General features: G+C 41.2%; 1 protein-coding gene across 8 annotated transcripts in view; it reads left to right on the forward strand.

Moving 5' to 3' along the window:
• OSBPL6 (oxysterol binding protein like 6) overlaps positions 1 to 23,544 on the forward strand; it is a 209,861-nt gene that overhangs the window by 138,568 nt on the left and 47,749 nt on the right. For all 8 annotated transcript variants that reach the window (XM_059928166.1, XM_059928165.1, XM_059928169.1 and 5 more), the window contains 7 exons: positions 2,643 to 2,735; positions 9,618 to 9,740; positions 12,764 to 12,817; positions 14,414 to 14,527; positions 14,644 to 14,814; positions 17,379 to 17,511; positions 23,250 to 23,353. In XM_059928166.1, the coding sequence (XP_059784149.1) occupies positions 2,643 to 2,735; positions 9,618 to 9,740; positions 12,764 to 12,817; positions 14,414 to 14,527; positions 14,644 to 14,814; positions 17,379 to 17,511; positions 23,250 to 23,353 (792 nt within the window). The remainder of the gene's footprint in view (positions 1 to 2,642; positions 2,736 to 9,617; positions 9,741 to 12,763; positions 12,818 to 14,413; positions 14,528 to 14,643; positions 14,815 to 17,378; positions 17,512 to 23,249; positions 23,354 to 23,544) is intronic.

The following is a 23,544-nucleotide window of genomic DNA, read 5'->3' on the forward strand; positions in this document are numbered from 1 at the left end:
CCAGTGGTTAAGAATCTGCTTTCCAATGCAGGGGATTAGGGTTCGATCCCTGGTCAGGGAACTAAGATCCCACATGCCACGGGGCAACTAAGCCTGTGCGCCGCAACTACTGAGCCCGTGAGCCCTGGAGCCCACGCGCCACAATGAGGGATCCCACATGCCGCAACAAAGTTCCCGTGTGCCTCAGCTAGGACCCGACAGAACCAAATAAATACATAAAATAAATATTTTTAAAAAGAAAAGAATTGAGGACAGTCTCAGAGACCTCTGGGACAACATTAAATGCACCAACATTCGAATGATAGGGGTCCCATTGTCTGTTAAAGATCTGAACACACACTCCCTGTTTTTCTCTCTGTAGTATGCCTTTGCTTCTGACTCTCCCACAAAAGGTGCTGGCACTGAGTATGTCGATACTCAGTCCCTTGTATCATTTTTCCCTGCTAATTCAAGTGAACCTGGGAATGGAAAGAGCAGAGTCCCACTTAATGCTTAAATTGTCCTTGGACACTTCAGCTGTCAGATTAGGAATTCTCGCTAATCCCTGCCCAACTTTGTATTTGGCCCCAAAATATCTGTTCTTATTTCTTCTGCTTCCTCACAAGTTGGAGAGATAGGAGCAATTCCTAAATCTTTCACTTCAGTTATTCTCTTTCTAATAAATGACTTAAGAAAGCATTCAGGTAGGATTTTAAAAATTTACGATCAGACTTCTTGTTTTCAAGGTAACAGAAATAACCAAAAGCTTGAAAACCTAAAGAAATTAGAATAATTTGGCTCAGGTCAAAGTGTAATTTTCTTTATGAAAAAAGCAAACATTAATCTGATAGTTTTCCAGTGAGATATTAAAAATAGAGACCTTAATAAGTAAATAAAATCCAACTTTGTCTATTGAAACAATGAAATAACTAGAGTAAAAATGTACATTACATTTTCAGCCTATATCTAAATATTAACTCCATTGAATTATTCCTTTAATGTCTTTCAGATTTATCCCTTCATATAAAGTGCTTAATTTTTTCCAAATATAAAGTAATGTATATTTTTTGCACTAAAAAATTAGAAAAAAATTAAGAAAAAATTAAAAATCATCTATAATCCCACCACCTCTATACAGCTACTGTTAACATTCTGGAATATAGTTTGATTATATGTTTAACATCATCATAGTCTACATACTCCTTATAGCCTGATTTTTTAGTTGACAGAACATCATGGCTATTTTTTCCATACCAATAAACAGAAATTCGTGTTGTCACTTTGATTCACTGCATGTTATATCCTTATAAGTCTGTACTATTCGCATATGTATTAGATTTTTTTTAAAATTTTTATTTATTTATTTTTGGCTGCGTTGGGTTTTTGTTGCTGCGCACAGGCTTTCTCTAGTTGCCGTGAGTGGAGGCTACTCTTCGTTACGGTGCGTGGGCTTTTCCATTCTGTGGCTTCTCTTGTTGCAGAGCACGGGCTCTAGGCGCGCAGACTTCAGTAGTTGTGGCACGTAGGCTCAGTAGTTGTGGCTCATGGGCTCTAGAGTGCAGGCTCAGTAATTGTGGCGCACAGGCTTAGTTGCTCCGCGGCAGTGGGATCTTCCCGGACCAGGGCTCGAACCCTTGTCCCCTGCCTTGGCAGGCAGATTCTTAACCACTGCGCCACCAGGGAAGCCCTAGATTTTTTTTTTTACTATAATAAAATAATGCTTTAGTAAGCACATCTGTTCCTATATCTTTCCATACCAATCTGATTATTTCCTTAGGGTAAAGACTTAGCTGTGGGTCAGTGCGGCAGATACTTTTTTATCCAGAGACTTTTTAATAAAATTGCAAAATTCCTCTTTAGAAAGACTGTACCCAATTTATACTCCCTTTCCCCCAACGCTGATCCATTCTCGAATGTAATGGGTTTTTTTAAAAATCATTATTATTTTGGTTTTCACTTCTTTGAAAACCTCTGTGGTTGAAGTTGAACATCTTTTCAAATGTTCTGCACAAGTTGCCTGTTCATGTACTTTGCCTCTTTTCCTGTTGGAATGTCATCTCACTGATCTGTGAATGCTCTTTATAGTCTTTGTAAAAGACATCTACTGCTTATTATATCTGATGAATTGTTTTCTTCTCTGTGCATTTAAGAATTGTCATATTATTATAATTATAATTATAATATTATAATATATAATTATCCTATAAGGATTATAAGAAACTCTAGAGACTAAATGGTATTAAGGCTCTGGGCTTTTTGATGTAGACCTTTCTCTTTGTCTCCTGCCATTGGAGAGATGAGCAAATATTTCTATGTAAGGCTAATTGTCTAAGTAGTAGGTGTGCCACCATTCTCATAGTTATAAAAATGTTGAGGCATATTCCATGTTTGTTTTTTTTTTAATATATGTGTTCTCTGACTCTTTCTCTAAGCCTGAAACCAGCGTTGCTGCAGAAGTTCACCAGCAAATCCATAAGGGGAGAAAACAAAATCCTTATCCTCGCATTTTTCCTACAGTTGTTACTACCTTTGGTCCCCTCAGGAACTTGCCATTTTTAACATAGCTCACTGTTCTTACTGTGATCTGTGTGATCTCACCCCCATGTCCATCCACATGAGAAATGGGTTCTCTAACCCTAGGCTGTATTTCCATGTATTTTCAGAGTATCCACATACTGGAGAGGACTTCTTCCTCTAGCACTGAACCCTCTGTAAGTCGGCAGCTGCTGGAACCGGAGCCGGTCCCCCTCTCCAAGGTCAGTGACAGAATGTGTTGCTTTCTCAGATGGTAGGATGCCTGGCCTGTGGCCAGTTGAACAATACCTCTTACACCTGACTCCCCTAAGGTAGCTGTGCCGCCCATTGTAGAGCTGCTCTTTCACTTCTTTCCATCTCCAGTATGTAGGGTTTCTTTGCCCTGCGTAAGGAGGAAAGAGATGAAAGTGTATTTGCTGGGATGTGCAGGGTTACATAGAAACGTCCAGAATTCTCTTTATTTTAAGGGAAAAGGGCAAGAGAAACTCTTGTCATTCCCTGTTGGTAAGATGAGCGAATATTTCTATATCAAGGCTATAGAAAAAAATCACTGGGTCCAGCAGTAACAACAACAACAACAGGTACAATTGTTGCCCATGCACTGCGCACCAGATGCTATACTAAGTGCTTAGCTACGTGATCCCATTTACTATAATCCTTATGAGCAGTTCCACGCAGTGTAGGTTTTTATTACATTTTACAAATATGGAAACCGAGAGTTAGTAACTTGCCCAAAGTCAAAAAAGCTGCTAAGTAGCAGAGCAGGGATTCAAACTTAGACTTGTTTAAGCTCTACCCCGCCTGCAGAGTAAAACAGTCCCTACCCAGAGGGGCTGTTGTACCTTCAGAGGTCCAGTCCCCTTCTCACATCTGGCCTTCCTAGCAGTGAGCTCTGAGGAGAACCCTGCAGACTACTAATGAAGACCTTTTCTGTTTTATGGAAGCCAGCGTCCCCTCCCCTTCAGCTTTCTCTTCCTCAGACTAGGAGAACATCTAAATTCATTTATGTCTAAAATGCAAAAATCACAAAGAAAAGTCAAGGAGACACCATCCTACTCACCCCCACCCCGTGCTCGATTCCCTGAGATTTTCAGTGGGTTGGCTCTCCTACTGAGAAACTCAGAAAATAGAACGCATGGGGATTTTGAATCCAAATATAAAAACAGCACTTTAATCTCCCCAAAAGGTTAACTTCTAAGTATGTGTAAGTGATCCATCCACATTGCTTTTCCTATATTAAACAGAATCCTTTAGGAAAAGAACGCTCTACTACACTACTATATTGTAGAATACAGACATTTGTACCTCTTTACACTTTGAAGGCATTACAAGCTATAAAGTTTATTCCGTCAGACAGGAGTAGACTGCTAAACTAAAAAAGGGGAAGTTATTAAACTATTTAACAAAAACTTAGAAATGAAAAATAATCTTATTTCTATTTGAATGGCAAACAGAGAATGTCTACTTGGTAAATATGACGACTAATCTCTTTGAAACCTCAGTCCTCTTTTATACACAGCTAAAGGACAGAGAGAATAAATATTGATTTAGGGGTGACGGACAAGGCAGCTAACATTGACTGAGCACCCACTTTGAGCCAGGCACTGGATTAGTACATACATCCTCTCGGTCAGTCCCCAGCTTGTTGAAGTGAGTACCGATATCATTCTCATTTTGTTGATAAGGAAACTGAGACTTGGGGTATGTATAAGTAAGTTGTCCAGAGTCAGATAGCTGGGAAGTATGTGACATTTAGAGCAGTGGAAACAGAGGAAGGAAGACTTGGAGAATGAGACACAGAAATGGAAAGGAGAGGTGCTGGTATTAAAACAACAAGTAGGGAGCGACACATACACATGACTTGCTCTGGCCACTCCTGGCCCACCAGCTGCATCTCCAGCTTCTTGGGCATTTCACTTCACACTCCAGCTGCAGGCACCTGCATGCAGTTCCCTCCGGCCATGCTCTTTCTCTCTTCCACTGTTGGGCACCTCTTTCTTCCACCAGGCCTGCAGGGATGCTGTCCTGCTCCCTTCCCCTTTCTTCATTTAAATAAACTCCAACTTCTTTTAGATTAGGCCCACAGGAACCCTTTCTCAAGCGCTGCTCATTGTCTCCCTCAGCCCCAGGCTGTCTTGTGTAGCCCGTCTCTGTACTTACCACACTCGTTACTTTATTTCACATTCTTCCTTTATGTCAGATTACCTAGGACAACCTGAGACTGAGCTTAGGGTGCCTGTGATTTATTGAAGAAGAGCCCTTAGGAGGAAAGGGGTGAGCGAAGAGGTTAGGACAGGTGTCGGTGCTGAGCAAGAGGGGGTTCCAGCTGGAGTCCACCCTCAACCTGATCCCATGGTGAGCTCTGGAGCATGAGTTACGTCACAGAGTTGGACTCACCCTGAGGCAAGAAGGACTTTTCATTCCCTCTGCTGTTTGTACCCTTGTGTCCTTCATTCCTTGAGAGCTATGGGGAAGGGTCATGCTACAGCATAATTTCCCAGGTGTGAAGGCCCCAGCTTGGCCAAACAGCAATTCCTGGTAGAAGAAGGAAGCTGTAGCCTTAGCAGTTCACAGTGCTCACAGCAGCTGGGGCGTGGGTCCACTGGCCTAGTACAGGGATCTGGGTAGGGCACCAACAGTATCCACTTCCCATTAGTCCTCCGTGCAGCTGCCCGCTTGGACCTTGCTGTACAACTAATACTCTTTTTTTTTTTTAATTTTTTAAATTTATTATTTATTTGTAAATTTATTTATTTTATTTATTTATTTTTGGCTGCATTGGGTCTTCATCGCTGTGTGCGGGCTTTCTCTAGTTGAGGCGAGCGGGGGCTACTCTTTGTTGTGGTGCGCGGGCTCCTCATTGCGGTGGCTTCTCTTGTTGCGGAGCACGGGCTCTAGGCGCACGGGCTTCAGTTGTTGTGGCACGTGGGCTCAGTAGTTGTGGCTCGCGGGCTCTAGAGCGCAAGCTCAGTAGTTGTGGCACACGGGCTTAGTTGCTCCGCGGCCTGTGGGATCTTCCCGGCCCAGGGCTCGAACCCGTGTCCCCTGCATTGGCAGGCGGATTCTTAACCACTGCGCCACCAGGGAAGCCCACAACTAATACTCTTGTTGTGTTTTTGTGTTAATAGATAACACATCTCTTGGGACCCAATGAAATCAGAGAATCCCATCCAATCCAGACACCATAGCATCTCACCATCTCTCAGCCCCTTTGAGAGAAGATGGGCTTCCTGGGCACTGGTTGGTGGTGGAAGAACATTGTTTGAAGTACACATACTCCTGTCTCAGGATTTTTCCAGTTTCTTTGTTTGGTGCTTTCACCTCCTAAAGCATTCCATGTATTCCCCGCCCACTCACACACGCACAGAGAATATACCCTTGAGAAAGGAAGTGTCTCTGGTTTTTTCAAATGAACAGACTGGGGCTATAATTAGGTTACTTTCTGTTTTTAGGTATTGTTATTACATCAAAGGTCTTTTTAAAGCTTCTGTAATAGCAAAAATGTTTGTATAATCTGATTCAAGTACTGATGTGATCACAGTAGGGCTTTTGACTCTGTTTCTAAGTAAACCTATGAAAGTTGGTGGCTTTTAAGCAGAAAATTAATATCAATTGAAATTATGAAAAAATTATTCAATTTTCAGAAAGTAATTTTAGCTTTCTCAAGATAGACCTGGTCTACTAAGTATAGAGATGGATTGTACTAAGTCCTGGGATGGGATGTTTCATTTCTTACACACCTTATCTGTAACATTTTCATCAGTATTTATTTATTTATTTATTTTAAAATTTACTTTATTTATTTATTATTTTTGGCTGCGTTGGGTCTTCGTTGCTGCACGTGGGCTTTCTCTAGTTGTGGCGAGCAGGGGCTACTCCTCATCGCGGTGTGCGGGCTTATTGCAGTGGCTTCTCTTGTTGCAGAGCGCAGGCTCTAGGTGCGGGCTTCAGTAGTTGTGGCACGTGGGCTCAGTAGTTGTGGCTCATGGGCTTAGTTGCTCCGCAGCATGTGGGATCTTCCCGGACCAGGGCTCGAACCCATGTCTCCTGCATTGGGAGGCGGATTCTTAACCATTGCGCCACCAGGGAAGTCCCCAGTATTTATAATTGAAGTAGAGAGAGTTGTTTGTTCTGGCTTTATCCTTTGCCTTTTTGTCTGTTTGACAGTTTATTTAACTATAAGAACTATGTTAGGATTCTTTCTAATTTCTTTTGGTGGGTTTAGTAATTCTGCATCAGAGCGAGTGGAATTATTTGTTCAGAGCTGCTGCATTTGTGTTTAAAAAATACATTTTAACTTCTTGCTTTTCCTATCTTACTTATCTGTACACCACCACCCCCTTTTTTCCCTCTGTGGTTAAATTCCCAGAGAAGAAAAAAACTGCTGTGATAGAGATCAGTAGTCATAGCTCCACAGGGACAGCTACTACTACATTCTGATTTTAATTAGAAAAAAATTCAAAAAGCATTTGTGCTTATTATTAAATGTTTCCATTTTCATTAGTAATCCAGAGTATTCATCATATATGTACACACACACACACACACACACACACACACACACACACACACTAAATCAAAGATGAACACTAGCCTTCAGATAAGATAAGATCTAGCCAAAAATAAAAATGCGATTCTTCTGGAGATGGTATCTATGGATGGGGCTACTGAAAATAGAAATATCATTAAATACAGGTGATACCTCTCTAAGAACAGAGAGAGCACTAATGAATATACGTACACATATATAGAGAGTTATTCTTTTAATTTCTTGATTATACCAAGGCTTTCTAAAAGAAATCTATAGAAATCCATCACTTTTATGGACTAAAAATCCATCATTTTTATCTACTTTGCTGATGAGAGTAAAAAGCCAAAGATACTGGACTTTTTATGAGAGTCTACTATTTTCTTCTATTATTCTAACATTATTTATAAGCAATGCTCACCTGAATTGAATTGCAATTCATTATTAAAAAATGAAAATTCCAAAACACTCTACTTTGTACTCCTGATGATAATCCCTTTTATCGTCAAAAAAACATGGTATAGAGCCTGAAACTGTCTCATCAGAAATATATATATATATTTTTTTTAAGTAAGAAGTGGATTTATTTAGAGAGATACACATTCCATAGAGAAATATACATTTTAAAATTACTGTATCTAATTAACAGTTCAGACCAATCACAGTTTCCGACAGTATACAAGTAGAAAATCACTTTAGGGGTTGTTCTTTTATGTTAAGGGGAAATTTACAGCTCCTTCAAAGGGTTCTTAATGCTGCCAAATGAACACTGGTAGGTGCGTTTCTGTAAGGGCTGTAGTTCATTCACTAGGCACCCCTCAGGGATGACCAAGCAGATGGAGAAGTAACACTGATCCCACATTAGTTCTCAGGGCAGTGGTGGTTGTAGGGTTGGGCTTAGATAGGGTAGAAGCACGATGCTGGCTTTAGAGGGCTCTTCAGAAGCCAGGAGTATCTCCTAGGCTTAATGATGTTTTGCATGAAGCAACGTTCAGCCACATCTCCTGGAAACAATTTTCTGTGAAAATCCCACTCTATTTACACATATTTGGGCTTAGACTTGACTCGGCCATAGGGCAAGCAGCTTCTGAGATGAAAGGAGAAGACAGGGGAAAGAGGCATGGATGGCAAATACACAGCCCTCTCCCCTCCTGCTCCTGTGGCCGACGTCGGTAACCGATTACGGCCCCTTCGCCCCTGGGTCCTGTCACAGCCTCACAGTCCTGCAGCAGGTTCTGGGCCACCACCACCCAGACACTGGGCCAGCAAGTCCAGCGGCCCCGAAATGGAACCCACTTCCATTCCCGTTGAAGCCTTTGTGCTGTGGTCTAAAGATGATTTCTGATAGAACATGTCAGAAGGCAGCTTCCTGAGTCAGTTTGGGTTGGGGCGTTCTGCAGAGGGGCCCGCCCTGATCCGTGGAGCTGCATCCGTCTTTCCAGAGCTGAGGCAGCCGAGCAGGTTATGCTGAGGGATTTTGCTTTCTTGTGCCATGGGCAGGATTGCAGCGGTTGTGCATGGATGTGACCTCGTTGTTCCTGCCTCTACTTTGCTTGATTGTGCCCCAAGCCTGAGATCTAGAATGTGAGTGTTTGCCAGGTCAGCGGTTACTTTAGAGCTGCGTGAGCCCTTAGAAATCACCTGGTCCAGGGATTTTAAAACCCAGGACGTTGCTAAGAAACAGGTATCTAACATGGAAGCAGACCCAAGGGGGACTGTGGTAAACTGAAGACGGGCAGCCGTCCTTCAGGGCAGGCCCAGCGTTGCCAGATCTTAGGCTTTCACAAAACACTAGAAATTTGGATTTTTAAAGCCTGAAATCCTCTGATTTTTAAAATGTTGACAATTCATTTTTAAAACTTTTTTTAACACCATAGACGAATAAAACGTGTCTTTTGGAAGAGGGAACCATGATTTAGTCTGTTTTTAACAGAGGAGGGTGATAGTGTGGACTCCAGAATCCCAGATTTCTGGCTCTTTCATGGGCTCCCAAGGGTATGTGTATCTCACGATGTGTGTCTTCGAAGCACGGACTTCTTGGTGGGTGTTTGGCAAGTGGGGCATTTTATGCTCACTCTGAAATGCACGCAGCCTCACGGAGAGGAACCATGCCCACAGCGCTGCTCTTCAGCATAAGAAGTCATGAGCCACTTAAGCTGCTGCAGCCTTTTCATTTCTACAGAAAACCAGGCCCACACACTAATTGAACATGTTTCACCAAAATGATCTTATTTTAAAACTTTAAAGTGCTTCTGTGCCCAGAGATGAACTGTCTGGAAAAATGCATTTTAAACCTTGTGAATGCAGGCAATCAAAAGTCCGTTCTACCCCAGACTCCAACTCTATCCAGCTCATCTCTGATGGACCCGCATACCTCCAGGTGTACCCGGAAACTCGTTCTCACTTCAATTATAAGTGCATAGCTGGGTCTGATGTTAGAATTTGCTCCAGAATGTTGTTCATACTTCTGGTGGGTTGAGTATTGCTTCAAACGCAATTTCTACTTAAGAATCTGCTTTAACTGTGTCATCAAACACTGAGAAACATGTGATTTGTTTTTCTTCTTTTCTCTCAGGAAGCTGACAGCTGGGAAATTATAGAAGGGCTGAAAATAGGCCAAACCAATGTCCAGAGACCAGACAAACATGAAGGCTTTATGCTAAAGAAGAGAAAATGGCCTTTAAAGGGCTGGCACAAGGTAACATTTTCATCATATTCATCTTCAGATCATCTTCATAAATAGAGGCTCTTATTTGGTGTCATTAGGTGGGAAACCAAGAATACAGTTGTATGTGTAAAGCTAGTCTTCAAGGCCTTGTTTTAACTATACAGGCTGCAACCTATCATACCTATTTAAGTCTGAGATCTGTAATGTCTGTATGCAGGGAAAAAATATTTTACATGATATTTAAAATCCAGTTTGGACATATTTTTGTTTACTCTGCTTTTTTTAAACTTAAATTAGTATAAATATGTTCTTATTAAATATTCTTCTAAATATGAGATTTTATAAAATGCAGGCATGGCTTCCATTGGATAGATTTATACTAATTCCATTATTGAACCAGTTCCCTATTGCTGAATATGTAGCATATGTCTAATTTTTTATTGTATGAAGTTGTGATGAACATTCTTATACACGAATTTCCATTTAAGTCCTCGGGATAAATTCCTAGAATTATTGTTACCAGTGCAAACTAAAGATGGAAAGTCATTGATCTTGGAAGTTTGTTTACTGCCTTTTAACGTATATGGTTTATTCCTCTCTACCCAACTCCACATTCTTTTTCCATCTTCCAGTTTTAATTATGGAGAAAATATTTTACACTATATTGTTGCAGTTACCGGAGTAGCAGGAATTCTGGATGCTTAGGAGAAGAAAGTTGTCCTCTATTTTCAGTATAAGCCTTTTGGTAGACCACCAGTATCTTGTCTGAAATCACTGAAAGAACAGGTTCATTACTTGCCACATCTGCTGATGGATTTCATCTCAAGGCAGATGGATTTGTGGGCGCAAATGGCAGGGTCGTGGCTGCCCATTGACCCAAAAGGGGAAGTTACGGATTATAACATCCTTGAGGAAATATATTTTTTGCAATTTAAGAGAAAGATTTAAAAATTAACACTTGGGAAATGTTGCCCCAACCCCCTACCTCTGAGGGTAGAATAAAAACCAGTCAAAGAGTCTTCTTCCCTCTCACTTGTCAGAAACCTTGGCAGTCTCCCCTGAACCCATAATATTATACCAGTGCCAGGAATCTCTTTCCACCCTTGTTCTTTCTTGGATTTTGGCCAACTGGCCACACTCCTTCCTGGAATCACCTTTGCCTTTCATTCTGACCTTACCACTTTGCAATTCCTCAAATCAGTGGCCTTGCTCATCTCTTTCCCTGTGACCATCCTATAGGTTATCCCTGTTAGAATTCTTTGATAGATAGGAATGGACGAGTGGAAGAAAGGGGTCCAAGAAACACATTTTATATAAACTGCTAACTTTAATTAAGCACTCTCAGTCCACATTTCAGCAAAAGTGGCTGTGGTTCAACAGCAACTCTTTCTGGACCTTCCCTTAGAACATTTTGCTACATAAGCAATAGGAGGTTCTCCCTTGCATTGCCTTTTCTCTTGGTCTCTAATACCATCAGATATTTATTCAAGCATCAGCCCATTTGATTGCCCAAGTCATAGGCAATCACGTGTTTTTCAGCTATAGAGATTCCTTCTTCCAGTGCTTACTTCTTCCCCCCCACCCCAGAACCTATAACAAAGGGGTTACAGTGACCTTCTGTGAGTTCTGTGTAGGGTGTCTCCAGGCCTGACTGCCTGTCACCTCAGCAGCTAAGAGTTCCTGAGTCACATAACAACTTCCCAGCAGAGTAATTTACCAGCCACAGAAAGACTCCCTGCATCTGTAGAGACTAGAGGAGGACACTGGACCCATTGTTTGATTGGGTCCTGGGAGCTGTTTGTTCTCCAGTCAATTTTACATGGAAAGGAAATCAACAGCAGAGAGTTCCTGAGGTTTGTGGAGCAAAAATGGCTAGATTCATTTGGACTGGACCATGAGTGTCTTGAAAGAGACAAAAACTGCCCCAAATATATATATTTTCCCCTTAATATAGTTCAGAAATAATTTTTTTTAATTTATTTATTATTTATTTATTATTTATTTTTGGCTGTGTTGGGTCTTCGTTTCTGTGCCAGGGCTTTCTCCAGTTGCGGCAAGTGGGGGCCACTCTTCATCGCGGTGCGCGGGCCTCTCACTGTCGCGGCCTCTCTTGTTGCGGGGCACAGGCTCCAGACGCGCAGGCTCAGTAGTTGTGGCTCACGGGCCTAGTCGCTCCGCGGCATGTGGGATCTTCCCAGACCAGGGCTCGAACCCGTGTCCCCTGCATTGTCAGGCAGATTCTCAACCCCTGCGCCACCAGGGAAGCCCCAGAAATAATTTTTAATCTCTTTTACGAAGAGTGGATTGCAAGTATTTTGCTAAGTGGAGATGCAAGCATACTGATAAGGCTACTTTTTAAACTTTCCAGATAATTCATTATTCATAGCTCCAGTCCACTGGCTTCTGTTAACAGACATGGGCATTTTCAGAATTATCTATGGCAGCCAGGGAGATTCAGGAGCTTATCTCCAAGGTGGAAAATCCCCTGCAGACAAATTCCTCACAGAATCACTGTGACCTAACTCAGGTTATTTTCATTTCTCACTTTCAAAAACACCCCACCGTGATTCATTTAGAAAGTCTTAGTTGCAGGCCCTGGGATTCCTCCCTCCCCCCCCCCACCCCTGACACCCCATTAAGAAAAACCGTGGTGATGGGGGAGTTCCCTGGTGGTCTAATGGTTAGGATTCAGTGCTTTCACTGCCATGGCCTGGGTTCAATCCCTGGTCAGGAAACTGAGATTCCACAAGCTGTGCGGTACAGCCAAAAAAGAAAAGAAAGAAAGAAAAACAGAAAAGAAAAACTGTGGTGAAAGATTTCATCCCCATTGGATTATGTATAAAAGAACCCTACTAGGTAAATAGTATGGAACTCGAGCTAAGATTTCCTTACCATTTCATGTGACTGACCGTGGCCAGGTGCACTGAATTCAAATACATGAAAATGATCAAACATACTGATTACTAAACGACAAGCAATGTTAGACCCACACTTGTGAATGTTTTATATAATTCAAAATACTGACAATAACTGGGATTGTTTGGTTCTTGCAGCGTTTTTTTGTCCTGGATAACGGAATGTTAAAGTATTCAAAGGCACCACTTGATGTAAGTAGACACAAAGATTGGTTTAGAGTTCTGCTTGAAGTGAGTAACCACCACAGTGTATAAGTGTTATGCCATCGTTACCAGCTGTGTGCATTGCTGTGCCCATAAGATTTAACAAATGTTGCATAGAAGGTGTGTTTTACGCTTATGCTCAAGCTAGCATAAAATCTCAAACTGGTGCATGAAGATTTAATTTAACTATTGTGATGTGTGTTGTTAAAAACAGAAGCTTAAACCTAAAAGTCACCAACTAATAAAAATCACCCTTTCTGTCTTAGAGAGAAAACCCAAGTAGGCTTTTTTCCTGCATCTCTCAATAACCTATGCTATATGTGCTTTTTTTGAGATTTAAAGCAACATTTGCTCTTACTGAAGTCTTTTTAAGACCTATCTTATGAACTTCATTTCTGTTTCATACATTCTTTTATCTTGGGCATCCCAACTCAAAAATTATTCGAAATTATTTTTCTTTAATATAAAAAGTCATTGTTTGCATGCTTAATGGTTATGCATGGAAATTTTCATCTGTTCAGACACAAACCCAAATCTCACTTTAGCTAATAGTTGCTGTTATTCAAGTAATGGTTTAGTCAAAGCCATAGAAAAAATTTCCTCTGACTGGTAGAGACGGTAATGGATAATGGTAGAGATAATGAAATATTAAACATTGAGGCAGAAAGAATATTAACTAACTTTACCAACAAATCAGATAACCCTGGCTATATATCTAGAAAGTTCATATTAAAATATTTTTGAAATATAGCTAGCTGAGTAGAGAAATTAGACCATTGCAGACATAGAGACCATATAGTAGGAAGGTTTTTATATAATGGAAGGTCAGAAAGGGAGAGTAAATTGATTTATGTATATAGGACAGGCTTTAGAATTTAAGATAATAGCTTTATTTTTCTTACAGAGATAATAGGGCAGAGGTTTAATGGATGAGATAATCTTTCTAATATACAAGGACAATAGGAAATAGAACCAAAAAGTAAAAGTGTTTTCAGCACATAAAAAAAAAAAAAAGTCATTGTTTGCATGCAAAACTGGAAAATGCTCTCCTTCTTATCATTGTATATAGGGTACGTAACAGAGGGCTCAGATTTCAGTTCTGTCCCCAGCTTCTTCATTGAATCAGCTGTGTGTCCTTGACCAGATGAGGGCAGCCAGAAGGAAGAGCTGGCTGCTCCGTGCACTCTGTACTGCTGCCCAATTTTGCCCCAGCAGCAGTCTTCTAGCTGATTACTTGGGGATCTTCTGGGTTGTAGGTCAAAGATTGACCATAGTCATTTTAGGAACCAGTAAAGATACCTTTTTTAGGATATAAACTGTGCAATCTAGAATTATGAAGTTATGCCAAAAACAGGAATGAGATGAATAGTCTTACTTATTGAAATTGGTATGAAGTCACTGCAACTTCAACTGTCCTCAGGTTCAGGACCTTAACTCCAGAACCTTAGCCATTTTCTCTTTGTAGAGGTGATGTGGTATTCCCTCTCCTATAGATAAGTTAAAGATTACATTAAGCTCACTTCAGTACAAAAGCACATCAAATCACATGTCCTTCCAGCCTTTTTACCAGTCTTTTGATTTCAGATTCAAAAAGGGAAGGTCCACGGAAGCATCGATGTCGGACTCTCTGTCATGTCAATTAAAAAGAAAGCTCGGAGAATAGACCTTGACACAGAAGAACACATCTATCATTTGAAGGTAAAGTTGCCTTTCAACAGTTTCTCTGCCAATATCTGGGGAAATCACTTGCCTATATCAGTGGTAAACAGGAGATTGGTTTCACCATTACCTACTCCTCTTGTTTATTGTTTTAGGTGAAATCCCAGGACTGGTTTGATGCATGGGTCTCCAAACTGCGCCATCATCGATTGTATCGGCAGAATGAAATTGTGAGATCACCACGAGATGCTAGTTTTCACATATTTCCTTCAACCTCCACAGCTGAATCCTCACCAGCTGCTAATGTTTCTGTTGTGGATGGAAAGGTATGACTTTGTTATATGAAAGTCAGCCCAGAAATTTCTTGGAAAATTATGCAAACGTGTTAACTGTGTCTCATTTTACAAACCAGAAAGAGAAGGTTTGCTTTGTAAACTAACCCTCAGAAGACAATCGTGATATTTACCATCCAAGTTAATTACAAGTATAGATTAGGTGGAAATGTGGACCAAGAGAATTAACAGTTTTCCTTTCTGTGAATGGAGTACATCTAAATTGTATGTGGCTTTGTAGGAATATTAGAAAGTAGAGTGAACACTTGGTTAATCAGCACCTAGAAATTGATGTCTTCCTGGGTGGTAATAAGAAGACCACAAAGTTTTTAAAGTGAAACTTGGTTTTTTGCCTTGAGCTGTAATATATACATGACCATGAGAGAGGCCAGTGAATTTCCCCATGAAGTTAACGCAAGTGGGCTATAGATTGTGACAGTAATATAATATATTTGAATATAATATATTTGAATGACTAGGCACTGTGTTTAAGCATTGGACATTCATTCATCTCTAGTCTTAAATATACCCAAAGCTCAGAGACAGTAAAGAATTTTTCCAGAAGTTAAATAGACATTAAACAGCTAAGCGAAGATCGGAATCTTCATCTTTGTTTCCAAAATCAGTGCCTTTTTCGTTATACCAGGTACCAGATTAAGGGAGGCTGAAGCTATTCTTTCGGCTGTATTAAGAGTTCCTTTTCTGTGTTGCTGAAAAGCTAGAGGTGTTGCCTGTTAAAAACCAAGGTTAAGACAATAGACAGGGAGACAGCTATTTCTGCCTTTGCCTCAATAATTAAGTTTTCTGAACCATAGCCACATTGCACTGCCCAGGGGTCTTCCGGTTTCTCCCTTGGCACCTGATATTGGGAATAGAGACATCTGTGAATAACTAGCTGCCACAAGGAGTTGAGTTCAAATGTGTTTCAGTGAAGATTCTGCTTTTCTCTGTTTTCCTACATAGGGATATATGGAATAACATATCCAAGTTTCCTCTGCAAAGCATTGAAAAACCTCATGGAGTAACTGCAAGACTCATCAAATCAGATTAAATGAAACACAGCTGTATTTAGCTTTTGCTATTTCGATGGAAATTACTTACCTAATTTTTGTTAAATCCCGTTAATTGTATTTCCCAAGGCTCTCAAACCTTATTTCATTATGGAATATCTCTCTCCTAGGAACAGGGTATTGGGTTAACCCTAGTACTAACTGCTTCTGAAATCAAAGGAAATGAACCAGTAAGTCGGGGTTATTAGAAAGTAGGGCACTTACTGAATGACCCAACACAAGATGTGCAAGACAGTCCCCAAGTTTCTCTGGGCCTCCTGTGTTCTCATCACAGAATAGAATGAATCCCAGAGTTAGTCCAAATTAAACAAGAAATGTATCCCAGGTGGATATTTAAAAAATATAAATGTTTAACCCTTTGGTTCTTCCAGCTTCTGCCCGTGTCTTTGGCACAGAGTGTTGATAAAAGACGTATTATTTTCATCCCTTGTGTTATTTATTAAATAACTTGGGTGACATACGAGAATGGAGAACTGAAACCAAATCCTCCCCACTGTTTGCCTTGGAATAAGAAAGCTCTTCAACTCTGGTTTTCATAGATCTCTTGCTCTAGTTGCAAATGACATACCTCTGATATCTAACTCAGTGAAAGATTTCTGTTACATTTATCAAAATGCAGTAAAGAGTGAAAAGAGCTTTTTATCACTTTGCTTGCATCCTAAGCATCAAATTATGAGACTCTCGGATGTTAATTGGTTTGTGGCCCTGTACGGGTAATAAATGAGTCTGGGTTTGCTAAGTATGTGCGTCCTTCACTTCATAATGATTTAGAAGAGACACAATCAGTTGTAACTGAATATTAAAGTCAAATATGGAGTTTTAAAGTTGTTTCAGCTTTGGGGGAAATAAGTTTCTGCTTTTTTCACAGTGTTTACTGTACTCACTTTAGTATCTACATACTTCATACAACTTTTATTTCACATAAAATCCCTTTAATGGAAAGTCTATCAGCTATAGGTAATAATAACTTGCCAAGACTGCCATTTTATATGTTACAGTTTTCAATATGCATTCACAGCATGACAAGGTTGCTTGCTGGTGGGTAATGTATTTAAGACTCACAGGTAGCTGATGAGACCATGAGTTGATCATAAGGGTACAGAGAGCTTTCGGAAAGGAAAGGCCTTCACTCATGAGTTGAGTACTGCAACAAGAACACTATATCAGCTGTAACTTACTGAGTAATGCAAAACTATTGACAATTTGAGTTGGCATGTGCTTGCGAGTATGAGATATAACATACTTGAACGTTGTCCCCTTTGTTTTTTGGTGGAGATGGCAGCTTAACGAGTGTCGTGTCGTTATTGCTTAGAAATGTTGGCTCCACTGAGCTCATACCACATTTAGCCAAGAGGCTTCTTCCATATTTTGAGCGTGCCTTTTTGTTCCTCTCTTTTTTTAATGTCGCTTCGAGTATACTTGTGTTCTTTTTAGTAACTTAAATGTACTATTTCTGCCTAACCATACGCGTTTTTTTATTCATTGTAGGCGCAGCCGAACAGCTTTCCATGGCAGTCCCCTTTGCCATGCGGTAGCAGCCTCCCTGCAACCTGCACGACCGGGCAGAGCAAAGTGGCCGCCTGGCTGCAAGACTCAGAAGAAATGGACAGGTGTGCAGAAGGTTAGTTCTTGCCCATTGTGGGCTCTCAGGATGAGCCAAAGAAACAGACGCAAAAGGGGCAAATTGTGGGTGCTGCACCTTTCACCCCCCAAGCCCCCTTGATTGCCTCCAGCTTTTTTTTTTTTCTTTTTTTCTTATTTTTATATCCCAGATCTTCTCTTTGCCATGTCTCGGGCTTCTTACCTGTCCGTTCTCCTGCATCCTCACAACTCCTGAATCTGGTTTTGCCCTTACCCGCTTCAACCCTCTCACTTCATCGCGTTAGCAGTTCCGTCTGGCTTCGTTAGCCTCCCACACCCCGGACCCTGGGGGCGATCACCCAGCTGAGTGCTGCCTCGGGAGCACCCTCCAGCCTTGCTCCTGACAGTCTACTAGGTCACTTACACAGCTGCCTTCTCTGCTGCTCCGTCTGGCCCACAGAACAGTGTATGTTTCCCAACAACCAACAATAAACAGCAAAATTATACTGATCCTAGATCCACAGTTACCTGGTAGTGGTGTTCCACTATGGGTCGGTTATTAAGTGCTCCGAACTAATACGTGATTCTTCACTGTACCATCTCTCAGCCTCTTAATCTGCAGAAACTTTCTCCTTCCTTGAAATGAGCCTTAGCACATTGGTCCAAACTGGATCCACAGACCATTTCCAGTCTGTGAGACAACTTTCATTTGACCTTCAAAAATGAACAAAACAAAACAACACAAAAACAACATAAGTATTTAATACATCTAAATTGATTTAATTTTTAAATTATCTTGAGATGATGTTGGGCCTAACATTTTTGATATTAAATTTTTTTCTTTTATGAAGTTCTGGTGAAAGGAGATGTTACGTTATTTTATGTCCTCACTTAGAAAAATTGAAATTTGGCAACCTGTGTTCATGCCCCAACCAATTCTTTTTTTTTTTTTTTTGCTTTACACACGTGTGAACTCAAAGTCTGCAGCATTTTTATTAGCCCTCTCCACATTCCAAACTTAATCTTTATGTGAAAATATGACTTTAAGGGAGATGTTATATTCATAAAGTGTGTCCAGCTAACATTCCATGAAAAGGGTTTTACTTGAGTATATTCACAAAACACACAGACATTACTTTGCCTTTATGAACTTCAGGTTGGGGAAGAAGCTGACCTCACTGTCCCAGACACTGCAGGCTTGCCTCTGCCGTGGTTCTAGACAGTCAGCCTCTCCTCTAATTTCTGCCACTTTGCACACGCTTGTGGAGTTTAACCTGGCCACCGACATTGCTGAAAAGATTGAGACTGTCTACCGGGACAAAGTCCATTCATGTGACCAAAATAAATAGACATTGACCTTGATGCCAAGAAGCCCCTGGCTGGTGGGGGGATGTCTTTGTCTCCCTGTGTGCTTCAGATACTCTGTGGCCCATCCCTGTGCCCTCTCTCCAGTCTCGGGGGTGACCCTGCTTCTCCCCATCCTGATCTCTCTACCTGGGTCCTCGTCCTGCCATCCTGTTCTCCTTCAGGATTAAGTGTAGTAATGATCTCCTGTCTTGAGAACAACCTCAGTCTTTCCCACTTCAGTCATTCCTGCCCATAGACTTCAGCTTCTCTCCCATAATTTGACTTTGCCCTTTTTGCTCTATGGAAGAAGCATTCTTGGCAGCAGGACGCCACCTGCTTTCTGCTGTGTTCTCAAGCCTCATCCTCTGACCCGCCCTGCAAGACCTTCTTTAATGAGCCTCCTCTTTTAGGCCCCATGAAGTTTTCCTTTTTTTCCAGCTGCTTCTTCTCTGTTTCATTGGGATTCTCCTCTGAGCAGCTTTGGTTGTAGGGATGATCAAGATTCAGTATTCTGCTTTTAGCTTCAGTAATAGTAACTATAGCTTGTTGAGTGCTCATATGGGCCAGGCACTGAACTAAGCACTTTACATATGTGGTATTTTATAGATTTTCACAATAGTACCAAGCGGGAATTTTGAACCATATTTTTATAGGTAGAGAAACTACAGCTCAGAGAGGTGAAGTAACTTGTCCAAGTTACACAGCAAGTACTTGACAGAGCTGAAGGGCTAACCCAGACCAACTTGATCCTAATGACTCTGCTCTGTGCTTTGGAGGTGACAGACATGCTTCTAGTTTCAACTGCAGTCTCTGTTTTGATGATGGTAGTGGTGGTGGTGGCGGCAGCTGATAGGTATGGGGTGCCGCAGACACTGTTCTAGGTGTTTTAAGTGCATCAATTCATTTAATCCTCTCAACTCCACCTTACAGGTGAGAAAACTTAGGTACAGAGAAGTTAACTCACTTGGACCCAGTTCACACAGCTAGTAATGGTGGAGCTGGGATTCAAACTCAGGCAGTCTGACTCCAGAGCATATGCTCTTAATCACTGCACCATATTTCTCTCAAAAGGGCTGAAAACTCTCTTTAAATTTCAGACCTCTGTATCCAGCCCGTGCTACGTTCCCACCCCCTCCCTTGCCGTGGATCCTCTCTGTCTGTACACTCGGTCACGCCTTCTCCTCAGCCTGGCTAAAACCAAATTCTCTGTGTCCTCCGTGAAAATGGTCCCAGTTCCTGGGCTCCCCTGTTTTTGTCGGTGCTGCTCTCATAACCACTCCTGAAGCCTCTGTCATCTCTGACTCACCCACACTGTTCATCCAGCTGAGACTGAGTTCTGTTACTTCTTTGCAGACTTCCCCCATCTCCCCTCCCCCTCATCTCCCCTTCCTCTGGAATTCCATTTCTGCTCTCCTAGCTCAGGCTCACCCTTTGCCCAGTCCCTGGCCGGTACCCTCACCCTCAGCCTCTTGCTCTGTGGCTCCGTCGCTCTCGGAGGCTCCTGGGAAATTACTGTGTTTGGACATGTTGGCATCCAGTGCCAGCACTGAGCAGCCATTATCCCATTGCCCTCGGCTATGAGACGTAGGTATTGCTACTGTCCCCACTTTGCAGATGAGGAAAGTGAAATGCACGGAGGTTAAGGAGCCTGCCCAAGATTACGCAGCTGCCCCGATAGAGAGGCTGGGACTCCAGCCAACCCACATTTGACTAATCCCAAAGCCATTCTTTGTTCACTACATATAATAGTCCCTCAAGACCACTATTCCGTAAAATAGCTTTTTGCAAAAATCTCTTCAGGTGGTTCTCCGTGAGCTCTTGGGCTTTAGTCCAAACTACTTAGCCCAGCGTTTAACATCCAGCTTTCAGCTTTCTGGCCCTGCCTACCCTTTCAACCTTGTCTTCCATAGGCCTAATTAAACTTATTTGCTATTTTGAACGTGCTTGCATGTTCCTGCATGGAGGAAGGCCTTTGCACAGTCTGTCTTCCCAACCTGCAGTGCCCTCTCTGCCCTCTCTGACCTTCTCCACCTTCCTGTTTTGCTGAAGCCTTTTTATCAATCCTCCAGACCCACAAAAGGTTCTACTGTCTCTTATAAGTCTGCTCTGACGACCTCAAACCACAGTAACTGTCCCTTTCCTGAACTACCACAGCACTTTTTTTTTTTTTTTTTTTTGGTCTATTTTGATCATTTCATAGCATCCCAATATTGAGGTTGGTTGCATTTCAGAAGTTCATCAAGTAACATCTTCTTGAACCCATAACATAGCACATTTATAGTTCCAGTACTTAAAGAGGTTAGCTATTCATAGGTCTGGACTTCTGTCAGTCCAGATCTCAAGTACGTAAGGGAATTTCTTGGCTCTTGGAGAGCATTTTTTCCCATAGAAACAAAATGTTAAATTAGTATTTTATATGCCATCCTTATGTACCAGTATATGCCGTCACTAAAATGGTACATAATAGTTCAACGTACAGGTTATTTATTGTGTACATTTTCTTTAAACCAGAATGTAAATTCCATGAATCTTATTTTATTGCTATATTCCCTGTGCTTAGAACTGCGCTGGGTGCATAGTGTCTTCCCAGTCAGTGATTCCTAAATGAAATAGTAAATGGATAACTTTGGATATACCTTAATTTATTTAACTATTCTGCAATTGGACGTTTCTTTTTATTTTTTTTAATTTAATTTTTAATTTTATTTTGGAGTATAGTTGATTTACAATGCTGTGTTAGTTTCAGGCATACAGCAAAGTGATTCAGTTATACATATACATATATCTATTCTTTTTTCAGATTCTTTTCCCATGTAGGTTATTACGGAATATTGAGTAGAGTTCTTTTAGAACAAGGTAGGGATGATGAAAAAGTAAGTAAACTGCTAGATATTTAAGTTTTAAATTTTTTACTGTTATAAACTGTCTCAACAGTCCTTTCTTGGCATAATGTTTCCTTTTTCCCAGATTCTAAAATTAGATCTAATTTAATGAAATTCTAGAGATTTCTTTTTTAAAGGTATTTTTATTGTCTTGGGCAAGTCCTTATAATCCTTACATACAAGCAGACACTTAAGCAAGGAGCGAAATTCTGCCAGGGGTCTCTTTTCTTCCATGATAGAAGTGTCAAGGAATGGTGTGCTTGTTCCAAGTTAAGGCCGTAGAAGAATGATTAAACATAGTGCAGTTAATACTCCATAAAGACCATTTCTGGTTTTCATAGAATTTTCTCACCTCCCATCTCAGTTGCTACTTTCATTAGGAAGGTAAGAGAGTAAATAGTACTGTCACCACTTGACAGGTGAGAAAACTGCAGCTGAGAAGTGTAAAGTAAATCAATGTCTCCCGACCCTTAGTTTTGGATCCTTTTGCCTTGAATCGAGTTCATTCACCAAGTTCTCTTTCCATTCTGTTAGAAAGGATTTTAAGCCCCATTTCTATATCTCTATGCTACCTGCATACACCATTTGTGTAGAATAATCACAGTTATTTAGGAGAATTAATGTAATATTTACTGGATAGAAGCTTTAATGGATAGGTAGTGTGAGATAATATCCCTACCAGCATGGTGCTTGTGATGTAGTGTTGTTCTTTAAAAGGCAAGTTAAAATATAGGTCTCTTCTAGCCAACTCCTTTCTCCTCTTCCCTCTAACCCCTGCCTTCTTTCTTTGTACTAATTTTCTCCCTCATTCCTTCCCGTTTATCTTCTGTATTGCCTACCCTTCCAAGTCACTCACCTTATTTTCTTCGTGGGGGGCATGGGAGGAGTACAATGGTGCCGCCTCCCCTGAGATGGGGAGGGGGTGGTGGAAGGGTCCCAGCCTCCTCAGTACTCTCTTCCGTCACCTCCGTTGGGCGATTTCCTTTCTTGAGAAATTTAAAGGCCACTGATGGCCAAGAGTTCCCTGGAAGAACAACGGCAGCACTTGAACAGCCCCACCCTAGGGCAGATGCTGCTGAGAGATGGGACCTGGGGGGGACCTGGCCCCCGACGTATTGCTGCTGCCCTGCTCTCTGTAGAGTGTGCAGAGATTCTGAGTCCTATATGAAGACCTTCATAGCAGGCAGACACATTCCTAACAACAAAACTGTACAACTGCTGAAGTTCCCTTGAGTGTGCTTCTGATGTGACAAAGGCCACCTCAGCAGGAAAATGAGCACACCCCATTTCACTGGGATTCTAATGGCTTTCTACACTAATAACTGTTCATTTGTAAGAGTGGGTTTTGAGGTCATCCAATAAATAATCAGTGGTTTTATGGTTCTAAACCAGAGACCGGTTCTGTTTTCTTTCATTTGCCAGTATCATCATTCTATAAACATAGATCTGCCTCATCATATTTGCCATAATTTGGATAGAGTGCCTTTTATTATCATCACCACCACTCCCTGCCCAGTTGTAACATATTTTAATTTCTGATTTGTATTAGACCTTGCACACTGCCAGTCAAACCTTGTGGAACTTAGCAAACTCCTGCAGAATTTGGAAATACTTCAGAGAACTCAGTCAGCGCCTAACTTTACTGACATGCAGGTAAACATTTTACTGCTGCTGGTCAAAGGACCTTAAGATATTCACTCAGAATTTTTACTGGATTGTTCTGTGAATATATAAGGTAACACTTAAAGGGAAATAACTACAATAAGGGTTGGTTTATATTCTGGAGTTATTCTTAATACTTTTGAATCTTGGTGTCATTGTGTTAAGATATATTTTTTGAAATG

The sequence above is a fragment of the Balaenoptera ricei genome, chromosome 7, assembly GCF_028023285.1.
Source record: "Balaenoptera ricei isolate mBalRic1 chromosome 7, mBalRic1.hap2, whole genome shotgun sequence".
NCBI lineage: Eukaryota > Metazoa > Chordata > Mammalia > Artiodactyla > Balaenopteridae > Balaenoptera > Balaenoptera ricei.